This window comes from Polypterus senegalus, chromosome 10, assembly GCF_016835505.1.
Source record: "Polypterus senegalus isolate Bchr_013 chromosome 10, ASM1683550v1, whole genome shotgun sequence".
NCBI lineage: Eukaryota > Metazoa > Chordata > Cladistia > Polypteriformes > Polypteridae > Polypterus > Polypterus senegalus.
This window is the reverse complement of record NC_053163.1, coordinates 12,934,942-12,956,514: the sequence shown is the minus strand read 5'-3', so window position 1 is coordinate 12,956,514 and position 21,573 is coordinate 12,934,942. Positions and strand designations below refer to the sequence as shown.

At 38.0% G+C, this 21,573-nt stretch overlaps 2 protein-coding genes across 2 annotated transcripts; one reads left to right on the top strand and one right to left on the bottom strand.

The window, feature by feature from the left end:
• Positions 1-5,304: 5,304 nt before the first annotated feature.
• On the bottom strand, positions 5,305-7,161 carry LOC120536764 (G2/M phase-specific E3 ubiquitin-protein ligase-like). Its single transcript, XM_039765246.1, has 2 exons — positions 6,786-7,161; positions 5,305-5,854 (listed from the first exon to the last, which is right to left on the bottom strand). Exons 1-2 carry the CDS (start codon positions 6,889-6,891, stop codon positions 5,601-5,603), a joined length of 360 nt encoding a protein of 119 aa, XP_039621180.1. The 5' UTR covers positions 6,892-7,161; the 3' UTR covers positions 5,305-5,600.
• A 6,294-nt stretch (positions 7,162-13,455) lies between these two features.
• On the top strand, positions 13,456-21,294 carry LOC120536383. The gene is made up of 6 exons (XM_039764707.1): positions 13,456-13,685; positions 13,915-13,967; positions 14,092-14,421; positions 16,678-16,728; positions 20,240-20,329; positions 20,480-21,294. The coding sequence occupies exons 1-6, from the start codon at positions 13,456-13,458 to the stop codon at positions 20,587-20,589; spliced, it is 864 nt and encodes a 287-aa protein (XP_039620641.1). The 3' UTR covers positions 20,590-21,294.
• Positions 21,295-21,573: the final 279 nt, after the last annotated feature.

Sequence of the window (21,573 nt, the reverse complement as noted above, 5' to 3'; positions counted from 1 at the left end):
AATAAATTACCAAACACTGGTTATGGAGAAGACTCTAATCGCTCTACAGGCGTAGATTCCACTGAGTTAGAACTGATACAAAACACTCTAAATCATGATGGGACAGAAGAAAGTGTTAACCTGGCCACAACCTAGCCTCTATTTTGGAGACGGTCCCAAGACCAGATAAATGGGGAGGGTTGGTGTCAGGAAAAGCACCTGGCCGTATCAATTATGCTAAAACCTATAAAACATCAACCCCACATGCACATGGGACAAGATGAAGAGGAAGAAGGTGAAGCTGGCTCCATTCCTTCTGAGCCACACCATTGCTACATGCACTCTCAGGTTTGAATAAAACTAGAAGATTAATCCAAAAAAGCATCTGTCCAAAAGACGTTTACACTTGCTGTTAGCAAGACCCAAGTAGTTAGTACAAGGTATCATGAGGCACAGCTGAGAACTTCAAGTAAGTTCCTTGAAGAACTGGACAGTAGAAAAAGGAGGAATGACCAAAAGCTGCAGATGTTTGACTATTAACAACAAGAAGACTTAAAAGCTTAGCTTATACTTGAATATCAACAAACTTAGCTGCCAGCTTGTATTTGTCAGGGTTTTGTACAGCCTGGCACAAAAGAGTCTGTATTATCAATTGTTCTGTCAAACAGGTAGGCACAGTGCCAATCACTGTACAGTGCAGGCTGACCCTAGCACAAATATCTTTTGGAATGCATTGTTAGATTTGTATAATATTTATCCAACCTCTAATTCCACAGAAAACATGGCCATTTTAGTAGGTTCTGGGGTAAAAATTTAAAAAATAATAATAAATAAAAATAAAACTGTGATAAAGTATATGCTTTTCAGTATATACCATATAAGTTTTGATTACTGTGTAATCATTATAAAGATTTTTTTTATTTTGGAGATTGTAAAGCAAAATATTACAAAGGATATTGTTAAACAGTGTGCGTCACACTAGTGAGTTTAATTGTTGCCAAATCCTAATACCCAGTAAGTTGGATGAAGCAGACCAGAGTTATAGTAAATGTCTTAATTAACTGTCAAACGTTTCCAAAGAAGTATTTATTGCAATGGCCTTGTAAAGCTAAATATTTATTTATTTATTTGCAGATGTGTGTGGTTTCTGAAACAGAACAAATACAATAGCATTAAATAACTGTTAAATAACTAATTAAATAACGTTTGAACCTCTGAAATAAAGGGATTGTGTTAAAAATGTTTTAGTTGCCTCACATTTTTATGCAATCTTTTTGTTCAACCCACTGAATTAAAGCTGAAAGTCTGCCCTTCAACTGCATCTGAGTTGTTTTATTTAAAATTCATTGTGGTAATGTAGAGAACCAAAATTAGAAAAAAGATGTCTCTGTCCAAATATTTATGGACCTAACTGTACGTATATATGCAATCCACTCCACATAATGTATAATAAAAAATGAAAAATCTTTAAAAGGCAAACACACTGTCTATAGCTTCCCTGTGGTTGAGGGTTTCAACCATCTTACAAATGAAGATATTTGTAATTGTAACTCAAGTGTTGTGGAGTTAATACAATCTGGAATGCGTGGAAGACCTAGATTTGCAGTAACAGCTGAGCAAATCCATTATTTTTTGTCATTAGGACTTAGTTGGCAAAGAATTTTAAGGATTTTTGGTGTGAACAGAAGGACACTTTATTATCATAGAATACAAACTGGTGTACATTCTCAGCGGTTTTCCGAAGTTTCTGATATCCATTTATGTACTATTATTAGAGAGATCCTGACTCGAACCCCAAATGCAGGTGAAACTTATGTAACAGGTAGCCTAAGATCTCATGGTTTTCATGTGCAACGTTGGCGCATTCGTCAGTGTCTTTAGCAAATTGATCCAGTTAGGAGAGCTTATCACAGAAGGCAACCAATTAGAAGAAAAGCTTACAACGTGTTATGCCCAAATGCATTGTGGTAAGTATGGTAAATATGTAATACATTTTAACATTTTTGCAAAACATCTCTTCCATAAATGCACAGACCCAACACCCTTTGGCTAATCAGTTTCTCTTCTTCTTCTTCTTCTTCTTCTTCTTCTTCTTCTTTCGGCTGCTCCCGTTAGGGGTCACCACAGTAGATCATCTTCTTCCATATCTTTCTGTCCTCTGCATCTTGTTCTGTTGCACCCATCACCTGCATGTCCTCTCTCACCACATCCATAAACCTTCTCTTAAGCCTTCCTCTTCTCCTCTTGCCTGGCAGCCTTAGCACACTTATCCCAACATTCCCAGCAACTCTCCTCTGCACATGTCCAAACCAATACAATCTTGCTCCTCTAACTTTGTCTCCCAACTGTCCAACTTGAGCTGACCCTCTAATGTCCTCATTTCTAGTCCTGTCCATCCTCGTCCCAACCAATGCAAATCTTAGCATCTTCAACTCTGCCACCTCCAGCTGTGTCTCCTGCTTTCTGATCAGTGCCACCGTCTCCAGCCCGTATAACATAGCTGGTCTCATTACCGTCCTGTAGACCTTCCCTTTCACTCTTGCTGATATCTGTCTGTCACAAATCACTTCTGACACTCTTCTCCACCCACTCCACCCTGCCTGCACTCTCTTTTTCACCACTGTTCCACAATCCCCATTACTCTGTACTGTTGATCCCAAATATTTAAACTCATCCACCTTCACCAACTCTACTCCCAGCATCCTCACCATTCCACTTACCTCCCTCTCATTTGCACACATGTATTCTGTCTTGTTCCTACTGACCATCATTCCTCTCCTCTCTAGAGCATATCTCCACCTCTCCAGGGTCTCCTCAACCTGCTCCCTACTATCGCTACAGATCACAATGTCATCAGCAAACATCATAGTCCACAGGGACTCCTGTCTAATCTTGTCTGTCAACCTGTCCATCACCATTGAAAATAAGAAAGGGCTTAGAGCGGATTCCTGATGTCATCCCACCTCTGCCTTGAATGCATCCTTCACTCCTACCACAGACCTCACCACGCTCACACTTCCCTCGTACATATCCTGTACAACTCTTACATACTTCTCTGCCACTCCCAACTTCCTCATACAACACCACAGCTACTCAGAGTACTCTTTGCATCTCCTCAACACACTCTCCTTGCTTGTGAGTACATTTCCATCTTTATCCTTTATCACCCTAACCTGCTGCATATCTTTCCCAGCTCGGTCCCTTTGTCTAGCCCACCAGTCCTTTCCTCCCTCCTTAGTGTCCAACCTCTCATACAACTCATCATACGCCTTTTCTTCACCTTGTGCCTTATCTCCTTGTACTCTTGTCTACTTTCTGCATCTCTCTGACTACCCTACTACTTCTTTGCCATCCTCTTCCTCTGTATACTCTCCTGTATTTCCTTATTCCACCACCAGGTTTCCTTTTCCTCCTTCCTCTGTCCAGATGTCATGCCAAGCACCCTTCTTGCTGTCTCCCATACTACATCTGCTGAGTTTCCCAACTGTCAGGTAATTCTTCACTGCCACCCAGTGCCTGTCTCACCTCCTCCCTAAACTCAACCTTGCAGGCTTCCTTTTTCAAATTCCATCATTCGATCCTTGGCTCTGCCCTCACCCTCCTCCTCTTCTTGATCTCCAATGTCCAATGTCATCCTACAGACCACCATCCTATGCTGCTTAACTACACTTTCCCCTGCCACCACTTTGCAGTCTTCAATCTCCTTCAGACCAACTCTTCTACATAGGATGTAATCTACTCATGTGCATCTTCCTCCACTCTTGTACGTAACCCTATGTTCCTCCCTCTTCTTTAAATACGTATTCACCACAGCCATGTCCATCCTTTTGGCTATCCTCTGACCTTCTTCATTCCTCTCCTTGACACCATCACCTCCCTGTCTCCTTTGTTCCCTTCACCAACATGTCCATTAAAATCTGCTCCAGTCACCACTTTCTGTCCCTTGGGTACACTGTCCTTCACTTCATCCAACTCACTCCAAAAATCTCACCCATTGCACATCCAACTTGTGGTGCATATGTACTAACAACATTCATCATCACACCTGCAATTTTCAGCTTCATAATCATAACTCCTTCCCCATTTCTCCTTCCATTCACACCATGATAGAACAATTTGGATCCACCTCCAATCCACCTGGCCTTACTCCCCTTCCATTTAGTCTCTTGCACGCACGATATATCAGCCTTCCTTCTCTCCTTCATATCTGCTAACTCTCTCCCCTTACCAGTCATACGGCCAGCATTCAAAGTTCCTACCCTCAGTTCCACTCTCTTTACCTTCCTCTGGACACATCTCCCCCCTCTTCTTCTTCTTCTGCCAACAGTAGCCTAATTTCCATCAGCACCCTGTTGGCCAACAGTACTGGTGGAGGTTGTTGTTAACACAGGGCTCGACCGATCTGGTATGGAAATTTGCATTGTTGTCCGCATATTGATTTGACAAAATTTTACACCGGATACCCTTCCTGACATAACCCTCCCCATTTATCCGGGCTTTGGACCGGCATAAAGAAACACACTGGTCTGTGCATCCCCTGTGGCTGGGTGGCTAATCAGTTTCACTAATTGATTTATAAATCCAAAGCTAAATTTTGAGCTATGAACCACATACTACTTTCCAACATACTGTAGGCCTGGCAGCTGCACCTCATTTACTCAGCAATCCAGATATTCTATTATTGCAACTTTCCACTTTATCATGAAAATAAAGTCATGTATGGCTCACAGATCACTCAGTTTGGTAAAGAATGCCATGCTTGTTCCCTTTCATTAATCATTATTATTATTAAGTTTATTTATATACTGCCATACCGAATCTATTGACTCTATATAATAATGTATGTGTTAGTCATGAACGATAACCATTTCAAGGAGATCAATATAAAACCTCTACAATAAACATTTGTCCATCGTATTTAATTTGAAATTTCTCGTAGTAAATTTTTCAACACTTTTTCAGAATAAGCATTAGATGTATTTAACACATCCAAATCTTTTTATAGACTATGTACTTTGTTAGTTTAACAGAGATTCTTGATATTATTGATAAAACTGAACATTTTCTTGCAGGCACATGGATAGTAATCATAAACTGATCTCATGGAGATTGATTTTTCATGGCTGTGTAGATGGATTCAGTCGCACAATCATTTCTTTGAATTGTCTTGACAACAACTGAAATAACTTTTACATTTATTAGCTTGATATTTATTTACTGTATTGAACATTGTTATTAATATCAGTTAGCATTAAAGAAAGCTACATTAATATTCTTGTAACAACTGTTATTTTGCCATATTTCAGTAAACAACATTTTCTCCAGGTTCAGAAAACAATCTTAGAACTTGCATGTGAAAAATATTGAATCTTGTTTTGATTCTCTCAAAATAAAGTTTAAGATCAATAGTCAAAAGCAAACATGCCTAAATTTAGCAAAATATATATTCCTGTCTTGTTTCTTTTTTATTTACTTGTAAAAATATTGCAATACAGAAGAGTATGTATAAGACCAGTCAACTTAGAATCAAACATTGGTCTTTCACTAACACATGTTAAATATACTGTATTATACAACAAGTCACAACAGTAGCAGAATTGAGAACTGGTTTAAAAAAATAACTATTCTTTTCCAAATCCCTGAGTATTGCAAAATGCAAAGTCCATTATTGTTTTTAACTCCTTATACGTTGGGTAAATGGGCAGCTTAAGACAGTTTCTGCATGTGTTTGACACTGGAAGCAACCCTGGATGTGCAGCACCATAATGATGCAGAAATTCAATGGAAGGTTCCGGGAAGAAGCCACATGGAGGGATACAGTCAGCACCTGTAGCAAATATGAGTATCCCTTCCATTGTGGCTGATGTCTCCTTTTCTGAAAAAGAAAAAAAAAATGTAAAAAGAAAATGAGACACCGTCAAGGCAATCATCACCAAACATGCATAAAGTGCATCTCTTCACCGTAAGTGTAGTTCAGAATCGCATGAGCTTTTTCAGTGCACCTTTACAGCCATGACTGTGCTGCCAACAGACAGTAAGGTCTACATCAGCGTTTCTCAACCTTTAAGTATTTGCGACCCGAGTTTTCATAACAGTTTTAATCGAGCCCCTAACGTTTTTTTGAAACCCTAATAAAATGTATTTCTATATTTTTTGCTGCCGATACACCGCTACAAGTTTTATTATACCTACTTAACTTTCATCGACATTTATCTAAATCTATATTCATTTTTCTAGTATCAGAATGTAGTTTAAATTAATTTGTTTTGGTTTCAATAGATGTATTTTTCATATTTTCGATTCTTGTTTTCTTTTTTTCACATCTTCTCGCCCCCTTTTTTGTTACTTTTTCCCCACAGGCTGAGAACCACCGGTCTACATCAAATCTGCTTAACTAAATTAACAGCAATTTTAACATTGTTAAATGCAGCAATTGTTTAGAACAGAAACAGACATACCATTATTTTGTAACACCATTCAATTTATTTTTGAATTCTTTCCCTATATAAAAAAGGAATTTTTAAGTGTCAAATGGTTAAAATAATAATCAATGTTACAGGGATGTCTTTTAAGACTTCTAGCCAAAAATTCAAGTTTTGATTAATAGAATACATATTTAAATCACTTATAAAGGTTCAAAAAAAGCAAGGAAATGATACTTCCTTATTTCTTATTATGGTGTTTAGGGCTAATTATTACATAAACTTTGTTTGCTTTAAATCAACATTACACCAGTGGACGTAATATTCTATTATCTTATTTTTCTATACATTGTCTATTGTAAAGACTGAGATATACATTCTTACCTTCCACATCCAGTAAAAAATCCCTCCAAAAAGCAACAATGGAAAGTTCCACTGTCTTCTTATTGCTTCCTTCAGGAGAAAAGCAAACTTTAAAGAGATCATCCATTTTTTATGCGGTTAGTTTTTTAAGTTTTTGACAAAAAAAGGAGCAAAGATTCTGGGATATGCCTGAATTTGCTGCATGGGACCAAATGTTTTTAGTCCCTCACAAAGTCTAAAGTGAAAAAAAACACAAAAAACGCTACTCATAAAATAAAGGCACTGAATTAAAGGTGAACCTGCCAAGAATCTGCAATACTGCCACAAAGACTACATTTATTATTTTTTAACAAGTGTTACTTTTAATTAGGTGTGCAAGCACCATAAGATTTATCTACTTTCACTTTTTATGCTTTAATTTTTCTTCCACTAGATTTCATCAGGGTGGCATGGTGGTACAGTCGTAGCACTGCTGCCTCACAGTAAGGAGACCTGGGTTCACTTCCCAGGTCCTCCCTGCGTGGAGTTTGCATGTTCTCCCCGTGACTGCTCCGGTTTCCTTCCACAGTCCAAAGACATGCATGTTAGATGCATTGGCGATCCTAAATTGTCCCTGGTGTGTGGGTGTTTGAGTTTGTGTGTATGTACTGCGGTTGGCTGGCACCCTGCCCAGGATTTGTTCCCTGTTTTGGCTGGGAATGGCTCCAGTAGACCCTGTGTTAGGATATAGCGGGTTAGATAATGGATGGATAGATTTCATCAGGCTTCCTAAACTTTGACATACATGAATTGAATCCAAAAATGAAGCAAAACTGAGAAAGATATTGAAATGGAAAGCTAGCCTGGAAGCAAATGGACTCCCCACAAGCTAAATGCAGGAGATTGCTGATAGTAAAGGAGAAGGAGGTGGAAGCATGTCCACATGGCATGAGTAGCGGGTGGGTTATTAGAAACCAAATCTAACTCAAGGTTTGATGAAAGAAGGTTTATAAAAGATCAAGTGGCATTAAAGGTACTGTGCAGGTGCCAATGGGCAGAAAATGTCAATTTAGATACCAGCAACAGAGTTTCCTTGCTTCTTAGGTGACATGTTGAGTGAAGGTGGTGGGTGAGAGGTGTCTGAAAGAAATTTCTTGAGCTGTTCCCCATTCTGACTTCTAAAGGGGTCTCCTTGGAATGGAAGGGTAAAGTGAAGGGTACAGTTTATGAAAGGTGTGTGAGGAGATGTATACTGACATGGCTAGGTAACATGTTAGTTAATACAAAGGCATGAAATTTACCTTTCAGATGGTCCTCTGACTTGATTAATAACTTGGTAATGCAGAATATCTTTCAAAAGTAAATCTTTTTCATTCAATGAATTTACTGGCCTTAAACAGCCAGCAAAATGCAAGTAGTCCTTGTTCACTTTTATTGCAACTCTGAGTTCTTCAGCTGTTGATGAACTTGCAATCTATATGAAAAAATACAGAATTACGTGTCAGGTTTAGTGCCATGATTTGGTAAATGAATCATTTGTCTGGAAAAGCAGGCCTTCCCTGTCAGGATTTAACAACAGTACAAGCATCTCATAAAAGTGCAACTTCAACTGAAGGACACATGTACACCTTTAAAATGTAAGCGTTCTATCAAGGTTTAAATATTCTGTTTCATGGGTGTTGATAACTGTTTTTCACGCATAAACTGCATATACCATGATAAAAAATGAAAATAAATAAAAATAAAAATGAGATACCTTTTGGATAGTATTAGCCACTTCAAAGTCAGCTACATCTTCCAGTTTTGGTGTCACTGATTCTGGTCCACGTATCAATGATGTAAGAGCCGTAATGTAAGTGGACCTTTTAATTTAAACAAGAATATTTGTAAATGCACCATTGTTAATTTCATGTGTTTTAGTGAGAGTTCTTGTGCGCATGCGAGATATGTGTTGTGTGATTCCAGGTGTGAGAGTGGGGAGAAGAATGAAATGGAGCAATACAGACTTTGACCGTGTCTTAATATTTACCAACTGTTATAAGATTAATTTGTTATTGTTGTTTGAAATAAAGTTGTTGAACTTTTAAAAGAAGACTTGCGTCAGGTCTATGCGACAAATTAATTCATTAGAAATTATAAATGGCATACGAAAGAAGGAGAAACGTCAGTACAAATGAATAAAAAAGTATTTTTGAAATAAAAAACAGGGCTTGGCTCACCATGAATTATTGACACAGCAATCATTCTGCCTGCTTCATAATAATAATCTTCTCTGAGTGCTGTCAAGTAATCAGCAGAGAAAAGTTTAATCTGAAATATGCAGTTCTTTGTAAGTATTTTAATTTAAAAGTAACACAATTGTTATAATTCAAACATATAGCATTCTCAATAAGACACTACAGTATATCTGATCAAGCAATATAAAAAGTAGCATTAAACTAATAGGAATACTTAAAATTTCACATACCAGCGGAATTCAGAGACAAGGTTTTGGAAGTTGATGGACCTTTAAAAAGAGATGATTGTTCTAGATGATTCATAAGAAGTTGTAGAAATTCTCTTCTTGGTCCACTAAGGTCAATAGCCTCCTTCAATTTCCAAAATCATCAGAGAATTTTACGGAAAGACTGTTGTATGGACTGTCACACATGTGCGATTAGGAGGCAGCCAAAGAGCCTAAAGGTGAGTGAAATATCGAGAGATAGTGGGTCATCACGTGGTACTTACCTGGACTTCTTTTCATCAACAGAAATCCTGAAGAGAAATAATCCTACAACTTCCGGTTTCCAAAATGGCCGCCATGAGGTCACTTCCGGCCAGCCTCGATGATGTCACCTCCATCTCCCGCAAATCACCTCACATCCGGCCCATCATTTTGACATTGTTTCTGGTTCCTGCTGCAACATCACTTCCTGCCAACCATTTCCTGTCATATGATTCATTCTTGCTATAAAACCGCCATTTTGTTCCAAGTAAAACATTCATTGTACTTCCAAAGACTCTGAATCGCATTTTTCATCATTGTCTACACAACAATATATGGGGACGATCCCCAAAACTTTGTTTTTGTTCGTCCAGGTGAGGGTAGTGGACCCCGAAGGAAAAAGATGTCTCATTTCATCCTTAACACTCCAGTTTACTGGTCTTGTGTTTTCTGCTTGTGTAGAGCTGCGTGTCCTCCCTCCTGATAAAGCATCACTGAGAGCTCTGTGTAGATCTTCTCTCTCCAGTATCTGCTCTACTAAATTTTCTGCATTTCCAGTCATTACTCCTAAAATGTAAAAAGTAAACCTATTGAAAAATCTACAGTTAGTACAATTAAAAGAGCACATGCACTGCAATGTTTTTTACTTTTTTTTTTGTGTGTGTGTTTGTTTAAATACGTTAATGTGCGTTAGTAGTAATGTTAGAAAAGATACTAATCCACTAACAATAACCGAGACTGACATGGTACGATGGTTTAGTTTACACCAGCCAAAAACATACTATATTCATGCTTGTGAAGCGCTGAAAATGCAATTCACAAATTCTAGAAAATCGTGTTTCTAAGTCACTTTCATGGACCGCTGACAGAGTTTACCGGCGGCATTCCATCAAAACTTTGCGCGAGGTGCGCTGATTAGGCTGCCTCGCATCAACCACAGGTCACTAGTGATGTCGAAGTGCGATCCGTTCGTCGGCATTGCTTAACGTCTAGACGAAAATATAGGGATGGAGAAAGAAGTTAAAAACTTGAATTGAAAAGGAAAACACGAGAACAAACCCTTTGTTTCCTGTGTTCGTTTAACTGACCTTGGGTTCATGCTACCTTATTTTACAAGAAGGTAAACCTAACTTCTGTGACAGTCTGAATAACGCTCCATAGACGTAAATTATCAATTGTAAATATTTTAATTTGTTGAGTTGTCTCTAGGTTCTCGCTGCCAATAAGGAATGCTGTCTTTTCTTTTCTTTCTTTTTTAATGCATTTAATAAATCAAAGCCCAAAAACCAAAGCCACTATCTAGGTACAACCAATTTACCTCTTGGCCAGCACGTTCCAGAATGGCGCCCTTCTTCAGAAAAGAAACTCCACTTCAGTGGATGAAGTAACTAAACCACGTGACAAACTTCAGTATAGAGTGTATACGATTCACTATAGAGTGTATGCATTTCATTATACTGTACAGTGTGTGTTTTTCAGTACTCTATATTTAGTAAGCGTTTATGTATAAAGTGTATACGTTTTAATATAAAGTGTAACAGTTTTAGTTTATAGTATATGGGTTTCACTGTAAAGTGTGAGCATTTCAAGTTTAGAGCGTATTCATTTCAATACATTGTGTATGTGTTTCAGTATGGAGTGCAGGAATTTTAGTATAGTATATGTGTTTTACTATATGGTGTATTTATTTCAGTAGAGTATAGGCGTTTCAGTGTACAGTGTATGCAATTCAGTAGGCAGTGTATGCGTTTGGGTTTCATTATATAATGTACGTGAAGAATTATTACGCTTAGCCGAGAGGGCTGCAAAGAAGAAAAGGAGTGGAACCCTGAACGAAGGGGCTGAAAACAGAGGCGGGGATTTCCGGATGGTTCCTGTTAACAAAGGAAATGAGTGGAGGAGGAGGGGACGAGTGAGGTAGATTCTGGGAAGGATTGGCAGTTTTATTTAATTAAAGCGTATCTCATGGCAATGACATCAAGTTCATAGATCACTGTAAATAGTTCTAGTTCAAAAGCGTTGCGATCGTTTTGGTTTACATTTGTGTATTCTTCTGAGATGGTTCTGAGTAAACTGATTTGCATTCTCTTCTTTGTTCTGCTGTGTCTTCCTTCGAGAACCGTACGGTGGAGTTGCTATTCAATACTGAACTGTTTTCATGCGTACTTAATTGATTGCCTGCTTACCATAACGGTTTAATGCACTATTGGCTAATGTTTGCGTATAATATTTATTTGTTTCTGAACTATGTTTGGCACTTGTTTAAATACGATCTATGCTGATCTCCCACATGGACAATATCTGAGCGCAGAATTCACATCAAAGACACTGAGTCTGTCAATTAGGCCAGCAAATCCACGTTTCCACCCAGTTTAACAAAATAGCGGTTCCTATCAGCAATTTCTGCATTTTTGGGCTGGTCAATCTGCTCGTCTCCGCAGTTTCCTGATTCAGTAGCTCCGCTGAACAGCCAGTTGGATTTCACGTTTTTGTCACTTCGTTTACTTAAATTGAGTCTAATAACTCCTCCCCCAAACCTTATTTTAACCAAAGTGTAAACAAGCGTCATCAGTGACGTACAATGCAAAGCATCAACCTCCTCCACGGAGTGGAGCGCTTAAGCCTCACAAGCCTTAATGTATGGGTGTGCTGCCATCGTGTGGCTATTTAGTGTAGCTTCTCATTATTCATTTATAATAATCTTGAGAAATTTCCCTACATGTTGTAGGCCAGGGCATATTCGGAAAATATCCATTATCGTCAACATGGATTTCCAAAAACTTTCAGGATTTGACTTGCACAGCTATTTGTTACTTTATTCAAGTATCAAGAATTATCCATCCATCCATCCATTATCCAACCCGCTATATCCTAACTACAGGGTCACGGGGGTATCAAGGATTATATTTTTTTTTATTCGTTTTAAACTTTATAACCACAGCCCCTGCTTTCTTCATATTTATGTTAAGACAGATAATTGAGGACTGTTGTTTTTGTTTGATCTTGTGGTGTCACTTTTACTCGAAAGAATTACCACAGGACTAAATGTTTTGAGGCAGTAAAAGATAGTGGATGAGTTCAAGTACTTCACTAGTGTGTTTTCTTAGGATTGCTTCTTGGAGAAGATTATCCAGTCAGCCAATGCACTTGCTGACTGAGATCACGTGTGTTCAACTGACACAACATCCAGCACTCTAAAATGTGTAAGGTGTACAAAGTCTCTGTCCTCTTCTAAACCCTCTTATGGCCAGCAGGTGGGCGACGGTGACAGTCGCAGTGTGATGCAGTATGGTTTGTACCTCTTGTCATCATAAGTGGTGGTCCTCCTAGGCAAACACTGCTGTATCCGCTACACAAACGTGTTCAGCACCACAATTAGCTGGGGACCGATAGGCTGATGCCAGTACCTCACTTTCGTTTTCCATCTCCAGATCACTTTCTTTAAACTCTGAGTCCGATTCAGCAATAATATGTAAAACGTCCACGGAGTATTTTGCTTTGCACATTTGCTTTAGTCTTGCCAGATGTCACTGCTATTTAGAGGCTGTTTGCTCCTCGCTATTCATGCACATGCAGGGAATCAACATCAAATCAACTAAGCTATGTAAATTTACTTCAAACAAAGATAGTCGAACTAAAACATAAGGGCGAGCTTTGTCACAGTTTACAGTCGATTACCGTCCTCTACCACTGAATTTTGATAAAGCCCTGAAAGAGTTAAACAGTAGTTGGGAAACATGGGCCAAGCACAGAAGACTACGATAAGGACTGAGAAAAGTTTTAATCCTTAGTCGCTAACAACAATAAGTTACAAACCTAAAGGTCATTAACAAGTCAGAAACAAAAGGGATGGTCTTGAATACTCAGCTCTGATGGAAAGGACATGCCAGCCTTATGGATAATTCTGGTTACCCTAAATAGCTACTCTATTTGAAACTCTCCTTGGACAAAAGAATCTCAAACAGACCTTGTTGAGATTTGAACATTGCATGAAAGCCAACATTGCACATGCCGGGCTTGCAGCTGGAGCAAAGTGGACAAGGCCAGGTTCTTCAGCAGGCTGTGGTAAGACAAGTCCCCCAAAATCTTGAAGAGAGTCTCCATGAAGACCTGATGGCTGCCTCAGAGAAATGGTTCTATCAGCAGAGTGAAGACGATTTATTTTCCCCCACTGTCAACGTTCATTATGGCCGAAGACATGACTTGGGCTCCACAGCCACCTTCAAGCCCACAACAAAGTATGGTGTGTAAATACAAATGTGTGTATTGAGTTAGCATGTTCTCCTATTTGATGTGTTATAATAGCACATTGTATGGTTATACAGTAAAAGCTAAGATAAACCAATACATTAAGTTAGAAGTTCAAAAGAGACAAAAAAGCGTGGGGTGTATGAAGGGCCCAGTTACCAGGTAGAGGAGTCGCTGCCCTAAAAAAATTACCTTAATTGGCTTCTGTTTGTTTTGCAGGATGCACACTTGGATACTGGTACCTGTCATTTTGTCATACGTCTCTCCAGTTTGTAAGTATTAGCAAGGCATTCCCACTGCCACTTTAAATGTTAACATCTTTCATATATAATATTTTGCTCATTACTCTTTACTTTTTTTTATTTACTTTTTTGTTTATTTATTTGCACCTGTCAGTGGCCTTTGAGGTGATCTGCAAGCCAAAGTTCCTTCATATGTTTGTTGGCTACAATACATCACTTAGATGCTTCTGGAAATGTGAGAGTAAATGTGCTGCAGAAAGAATCATCTGGACAAAAGATGACCATGTACTTCAGGCACATCCACCTCTTGAAAATCAGAATAATACAACAGCAGATGACCGAACGTTTATGTACCAGAATGCAGAAAATGGGGCTGTTTCTCTGAACATTGAACGTCTTCAAATGTCAGATACAGGAACCTATGAGTGTTCGGTTATCAGCGATGGAGACCATCATGAGGGGAAAATATATCTGCAAGTGTCAGGTAAAGCGGCAGCTTTAATATAAAACAAAAAAGAAACAGTTGTAGTAATTCCAATATTAAGCCCAAAAAGGCAAATTTTATATAAAACATGACAGAGGTTTGACACCAACATCTTATTTCAACTCAACTTTATTTGTTTCCTAGACTGGATATTTATTTCCTTGTGTTGTTCTACTTCTCTCTGTAAAAATGACTCTGGTTCTTTACCAGCCAGTTTGATTTTTGCTTTTTCTTGATATTAGATTTGAATCCTTTATTTAAGCTGCTAATTTTGCTACAGCTTTTGTAAAATATAACTGAATTTCTGAGAAGAGAGAAGGAAAAAAAAGCCGGAGACCACTTTGCAGAGATCTTTTTTTTACTTTTACATTAAAGACTCTTTCTGTTGTTCATTGTCAAAGAGGCCAACATTTATGGTATTTAATGCTGTATAACAAGAAAATGCATCAACTTGCAAAGGAGTCATTGCTGTTTAGACTGCGCACTTTGTTTCACAGGCATTGTTAACATTTTGCTGTACTTCAGCTAAGTACATGCCTGAGAGAGGTCAAACTCTTCTTTACTTTCATTTATCGTTACAGCGCTCCAAACCTAGAATGAGACGGAGTACACAACATCTTTTTATTTTAATGTAAAACATAAAGGAAGGTTTATTCAAAATAAGACAAACACAGAGTACAAAGCAAAGGGAAAATAACAAAGCATTATTTCCCATCGGGGCCTAGCTGCAGTATATTAGTTAGTCCTCTCTCTAAATAATGTGACAAGACAATCTAACCCCACTACAGTTTTTAAAGAGTACTCCTTTATAATACATCACACACCTCTCTTGGCCTATCACTGCTCAATCTTCCTCCCAGCATTTCAGGCATTTCCCACACATGTCCCTCACAACTCAAAGCTCTCTTTATTTGAATGGAAGTATCATTTTACCTTTGAGAATTGCTTACAGTCCTGACAGGACTGATTTCCAGCTCAAGAACTGGTCTGAATTTGGACCACACACACTAGCCTAGAACTCCACTTGGTACCTACTGGAGTCTTTCTAGCCTTAGAGCTACTATGGGCTTTAAAGGGCCAGGACTAGGACTCCATTGAAGCCCCTGAGACACTTTGCTTCTGAAGGACGGCACATTCCCTCATTAATGCATTCAGGTCTATGAATCCCATTGCGTCATTGGGGAACATTATCTCTTTATCTATCTACCTGAAGTACATTGGTTAGTCCCCTGTCTAAATAATGTGACAAGTGAATCTAACCCCACTACAGTACTAAACCAATACTTCTTTATAATAATTCCCATATTACTCTTGTCCCATCACTGGTCAGTCTTCTTCCCACCATTTCAGGAACTTTACACGCCTGTCCCTCACAACTCAAAGCTTCCTTTATTCTGGAGAAGGCATCATTTTACCTTTGAGAATTACTGACAGTCCTGACAGAAATAATATCTAGCTCAGGGACAGGTCTGAGTATGGACCACACACACATGCCTAGAGCTCCACTTGGTGCCTACTAGAGTACTTTATAGCCTTAGAGCTTGCTGGACTATTTCTAAGGGCCAGGACTAGGACTCCATTGAAGCCCCTGCTGCCGAGATGTCTTGCTTCTGATGGATGACACACTCCCTCATCATTGCATTCAGGTCTATGAATCCCATAGTGTCATTTTGGAACATTGTACCTTTCCTTCCATCTTTGTTGCACTGGGTGCATAGCCAATAGGGGTGTACTGTAAATACTTTCTGTATCCACTGTATATAAGAACCACTTTATTATATTTTTATTATAGTGGCTATAATTCTACAGCATAAATGTTTGTTCTTCATTGTTTTCCTAGGACAGTTTTACTGTCAATATATTTCTAGTGTTCCTTTGTTCCACACATTTACTTATTTTTGTTTCTTTTAATAAATGAAAAATAAAAAGCACCAATTTATTATTATAGTACATTTTTTCCCCTTTAGATCCAGATGAAAAACACAGCAAGAATGTTACAGAACAACCTATTTTCATTTCAGGCAGTTGTGTAAACTCATTTGTTACATTAGTTTATTTACATGGTGGTGATAATGATACCACTTTCAACACTAAAGAAAAAAAAAACAAATAAAATGTAACTGTTTAAAATTAGTAGGTGCCAAAATACAGTATTAGTGTGTGTTAATGAAAATGAAGGGGTCAAGGTTATCATGTTGTTTTTTGAAGCTTCAATATGTTTCACTTAATTTTATTTATGTTTTTATTTTCTTGTAGATCTAAACCAGAAATCTGACTTTCATGGAGAAATAATAAGTTGTGGTGGTTGTAAGTCATGAATAATCCTTAAATCCTTTTAACTCATTTGACGTTTGCTGGTATACATCACCAGTATCCTTATTCTGTTCCTATGATTTTGGAAACCTGATTGAAAAGTCAAGTTTCAGGTTTTCAGTTGGCTCAAATTAGGCTTGGGCACTCAAAAGATTTAAAGAATGGAAAGGACCATAGAAACGTGGTGTCGTTTGTCTACTATGGGCTAGCATGACATCCTGGGTTGTTTCCTGCCTTGCTCCCAGTGCTGCCCAGGTAGCCTCCGGGCCACCAGCCCTTAAATGGATTAAGCAGGTTTGAGTATGTATGAATAACCTAGAAAAAATAGGCATATAAAGAAATAAACTAAATAGTATTTAACTCTTTGGGGGCTGAATATTTTTTCCAAAAAACATAGTTTTTAAAAAGCAATGGTTTCAAACAGAAATCAACATAAAACGTTTGTTGCTGCATGCTGTGGCTGCCAGTTTGCCAAGAATGTGTGGCAGGCTTTCTGCCAGGCTGTCTTCACTGGTCGCTGTGCATTGCAATCTGGTTTCTACCTCTTAATAATTGTTAAGTGGCAGTCCTCCTGGCGAACTTTGCTGTAGGCATGTCAGCTACATGAACCTGTTCAGCACCACAATTAGCTGGGGACCAGTCAGCTAAAGCTGAAACCTCACATTCGTTTTCAATCACTTGTATCAAAATCGGAGTCCGAAAAGTCATAGTCCAGTTCAGAGAGAATAGGCAAAATTTCGTCCACAGAGTATTTTATTTTGCTTTATGCATTCGCTTTGATTTCTCGCCATTATTTCAGTGCCATTTTTGCTGTTGTTTGCACCTTACTACTCACACGAGTGCAGGAAATCAATCAAACCAATGAAGCTAACTTTCCTTCTAGCAACGAGAGTCCAACTAAAACATAACAGTTGGTTTTGTCTCAGTTTACAGTTGATTACCATCGTCAACTCCTCCATTTGACAAAAGTCGACATCAGCCCTGAAAGAGTTAATGTGCCTGCTCTTGGTTATTATAAGCAAGTTAGAATTACACATTCTCTACACTGTTAAGGAATCACACAATGAAAGTGCCAAGGGGGTACGGAGACCGCTTTCTTCCTCTTTATTTTCATATTTCCAAAAAAAGCAGAACATGGACTCGTTATGTTAGGGAGCAAGCGGTATGCAAGGGAAGCTTCCTTTGAAATTCTGCTGATCCTAGTAGTACTAGGGTGTTGTACCATGTTAGCCATTATGGATGTAGTGAGAAGTCAAGCAAAATGACAGCTTTTATTGGCTAACTAAAAACATTAACAATATGCAAGCTTTCGAAGCAACTCAGGCCCCTTCTTCAGGCAAGATAAGAAGGGGTCTGAGTTGCCTCAATCAATCAATCAACATTTATTTATTTATATAGCACATATTCATACAAAAAAATGTAGCTCAAAGTGCTTTACAAAATGAATAGAAAAATGGAAGACACAATAAAAAATAAACATAAGTCAACATTAATTAACATAGAATAAGTGAGGTCCGATGGCCAGGGTGGACAGAAAAAACAAAAAAAAACTCCAAAGGCTGGAGAAAAAAATAAAATCTGTAGGGGTTCCAGACCAAGAGACCACCCAGTCCCCTCTGGGCAATCTACCTAACATAAGTCAAACAGTCCTCTTTGTATTTAGGGTTTTCATGGAAGGACCTGATGATGATGGCCTCCAAAGCTTGCATATTGTAATCTTTTTAGTTAGCCAATAAAAGCTGTCATTTTGCTTGACTTCTCACTTCTGATCCTAGTGAAATAGTTTTTGTTTTTTTTTTACATGAAGATTTTGTAGCTCTTGTGAATCCAGATGAAAAACAGGAAAATAATTTTAGACATCTTGGTAAGCAGTGACAAGACAGGAAAATTTGGGCCCTTTCTTAATTCTGGATGACTTTTCCTAATCTCCTTCTGGTTAGGTAACAAATCTAAACAGATTTTTCCTGGTTGCTTGAAGCAATGATTTGGATGTGTGAAAAACACTTTTGTAAAATGGAGATCGAATCCCATGATTGTGCTTGAAACTATGGAGACGGTAAACATATTAATGCCTGTAGTTGAAGGCAGTGTTCCATTGCATTTCTTAATAATATTTATCCCTGTAATGAATCCTTTAAAACACCCCTATGTCAATAAATTCTTACTTTAGGCACATTAAAAATTATATTATAGGTATGTGTATGTGTGTGTAAAAAAAAAAAATAATAAAAAAATAATACATGGTGTGATCAAAACATGCAGGAAAGTTGGCAGAGGACAGGGACAGGGATCAACAAGGATCAAGGAAGAGAAGTGAAACCTGCACTGTTAAGGAGGGCATATGTCTTCATGCCAATACAGAAGGAACACCTCAGAATTATAGTAGTCATTTAAAATGGAAATCTATCACGGAACTGTCATCTTATAGAAACTGATGGCTCAGTAGAATCTAGCCTGGTGCCCATGTTGCAAAGAGAAAACAGAGATAAAAATGTAAAGTTTGTAAGTTTGGAATGGTGCTAACCATATGGTCTGAAGTCTCAATAAACACACACACACAGACTAGTTTACTCTGAAGTTTTATTATTGGTTAGGAAAACAAATTATTGTTTCATTGTAAGAATGTATAGTGGTGCTTGAAAGTTTGTGAACCCTTTAGAATTTTCTATATTTCTGCATAAATATGACCTGAAACATCATCAGATTTTCACTCAAGTCCTAAAAGTAGATAAAGAGAAACCAGTTAAACAAATGAGACAAAAATATTATACTTGGTCATTTATTTATTAAGGAAAATGATCGAATATTACATATTTGTGAGTAAAAAGTATGAAAAGCAGAAATATAGAAAATTTTAAAGGGTTCACAAACTTTCAAGCACCACTGTATATCACGTCATTTTCGAACCCCTAATCCTGAACAGACTGTCTATCGTAACCAGCACAGGGTGACAAGGCAAATCCTGGACAGTGTGCCAGTCCATGGAATTGCAAACACACACCAGACACACATTAGGGCCAGTTTAACTTTGGTAATCTGTCTAAATTGCATGTCTGCAGACTGTGGGATGAAACTTGAGCACCTGGAGAAAACCCACACAGACACAAGGAGAACATTCAATCTCCACTCGGGGAGGATCCAGGACACACACCCTGGACTTCTTACTGCAAAGCAGCAGCATTACCACTGTGCCACCATGCCACCCAAGAATGTATGTAGAGGGCAAAATGTTTTAAAGGACACAGAACCATCAGTTCTTATTTAATTATGTTATCTAAGTCTCATTTGTCTTTGTAACCCACAAATAATACTTAGACCACTGAGCCTAGGAAAAAACTAATACAGGGCAGAGTTACGTCATGAAATTATCCTATAGCTTTTGAAATATTGACACTAGTCGTACATTTCAATTTTTATCAAAATGTTCAATTATGTGACAATGCAATTAGAGAACTATTGTCTTTGTAGACAAATGTATTAATGCTGGTTTTCTCATTTATTTTAGTGTTTAATTTTAATATCTTTGGATTAATCTTGGTTGTCTTGGGTATTGTATTATCTGTGTTGGCCTGTGTACTTTGGAGAAAAAAGTTCGGTAAGTCCACATATTAAAAAATAAATCTTTTGTTGTAGAATTTTATGAATTTGATCAACTATTCCTATTTTAATTCAAAGTAACTTTACTTCTACGACTTATTTTGAATACACTCCTACTTATAGTTTTGTTTTTTTTTTTTGTCTTTAGGATGCACTTACTATTACAAGGAAATGAAATTACCATACTCTGGTGATGTAGAAGATAATATCTCTATAGGCTCAGTTTCCTCCAAGTCTGAGCTGATTAAAAAAGTCTAAAACATGACTGGACAGAAGTAGCATGAAGCGCTCCACATTCCTTCTCAGCTACACCATCGCTACATGTACTCCCGGGTCTCGCTAAAACTAGAAGATTAATCCAAAAAAAACATCTACTTAAAAGACATTTACACTTGCTGTTATCAAGACCCAAGTACTGCAAGGTATCATGAGGCACAGGTTCAAGTAAATATCTTGAAGAACTGGGCAGAAGAAAAATAGGAGGAATGACCGGAGAGCTGCAGATCTTCACCTGTTAACAAGAATGAGACAGAAAGGATTATCTTATTCTAGAATATTACCAAACCTTGCTACCAGCTTGTTTTGGTCAGGGTTTCAGTTTGCACTAATGGCCTGCATCACTTCACTTCTCAATCTGACAGAGATATTTTGGGAAGAGTTGGAATGAATGGTTTAGTGATAGCAAATCCACCAGTCTCACTTGATGCGATTGTGAGGCATGGATCAAAATCCCCCCAAAAATGTTTTCCCACACCTTACTGAATCCATGCCTTTGAGAATTAACGCTATTGTAAGGGTAAATGGGGTTTGTACGTATTACTAGATAACTGAACCTAACACAATGACCATTGTATATTACAGGTGGGCCCCTTGACTAATTATTTTACAATCTATGCTTCAATGCTCTTCAAAAGCAAAGCAAGAAATATGAGTATATTTTTGATTAAAGTTTTTAGAAACTGGTTTGATTTATCATATGGGTGCCTTTCTACCTTTGCTTAAGCAGGTAGTCTTCCTCATTTAACTTAGATTTCCACACTCAGTCTAGAAACAAAAATGCTCCAATGGAACTGGTATCCAGTTTAACCCAGTGTGGTTCATTACAGAGAGTTAACATGGTGAAGTTTTATAAGAATCATCTTCTGATGAAGAACAATAGATCAGTGTAAAGGCTCATTCTAGTTAAGCTAAGTCTATTTTTTCATTGGAATCCTAAAACACATAAGGTTTGAGTCTACTGTC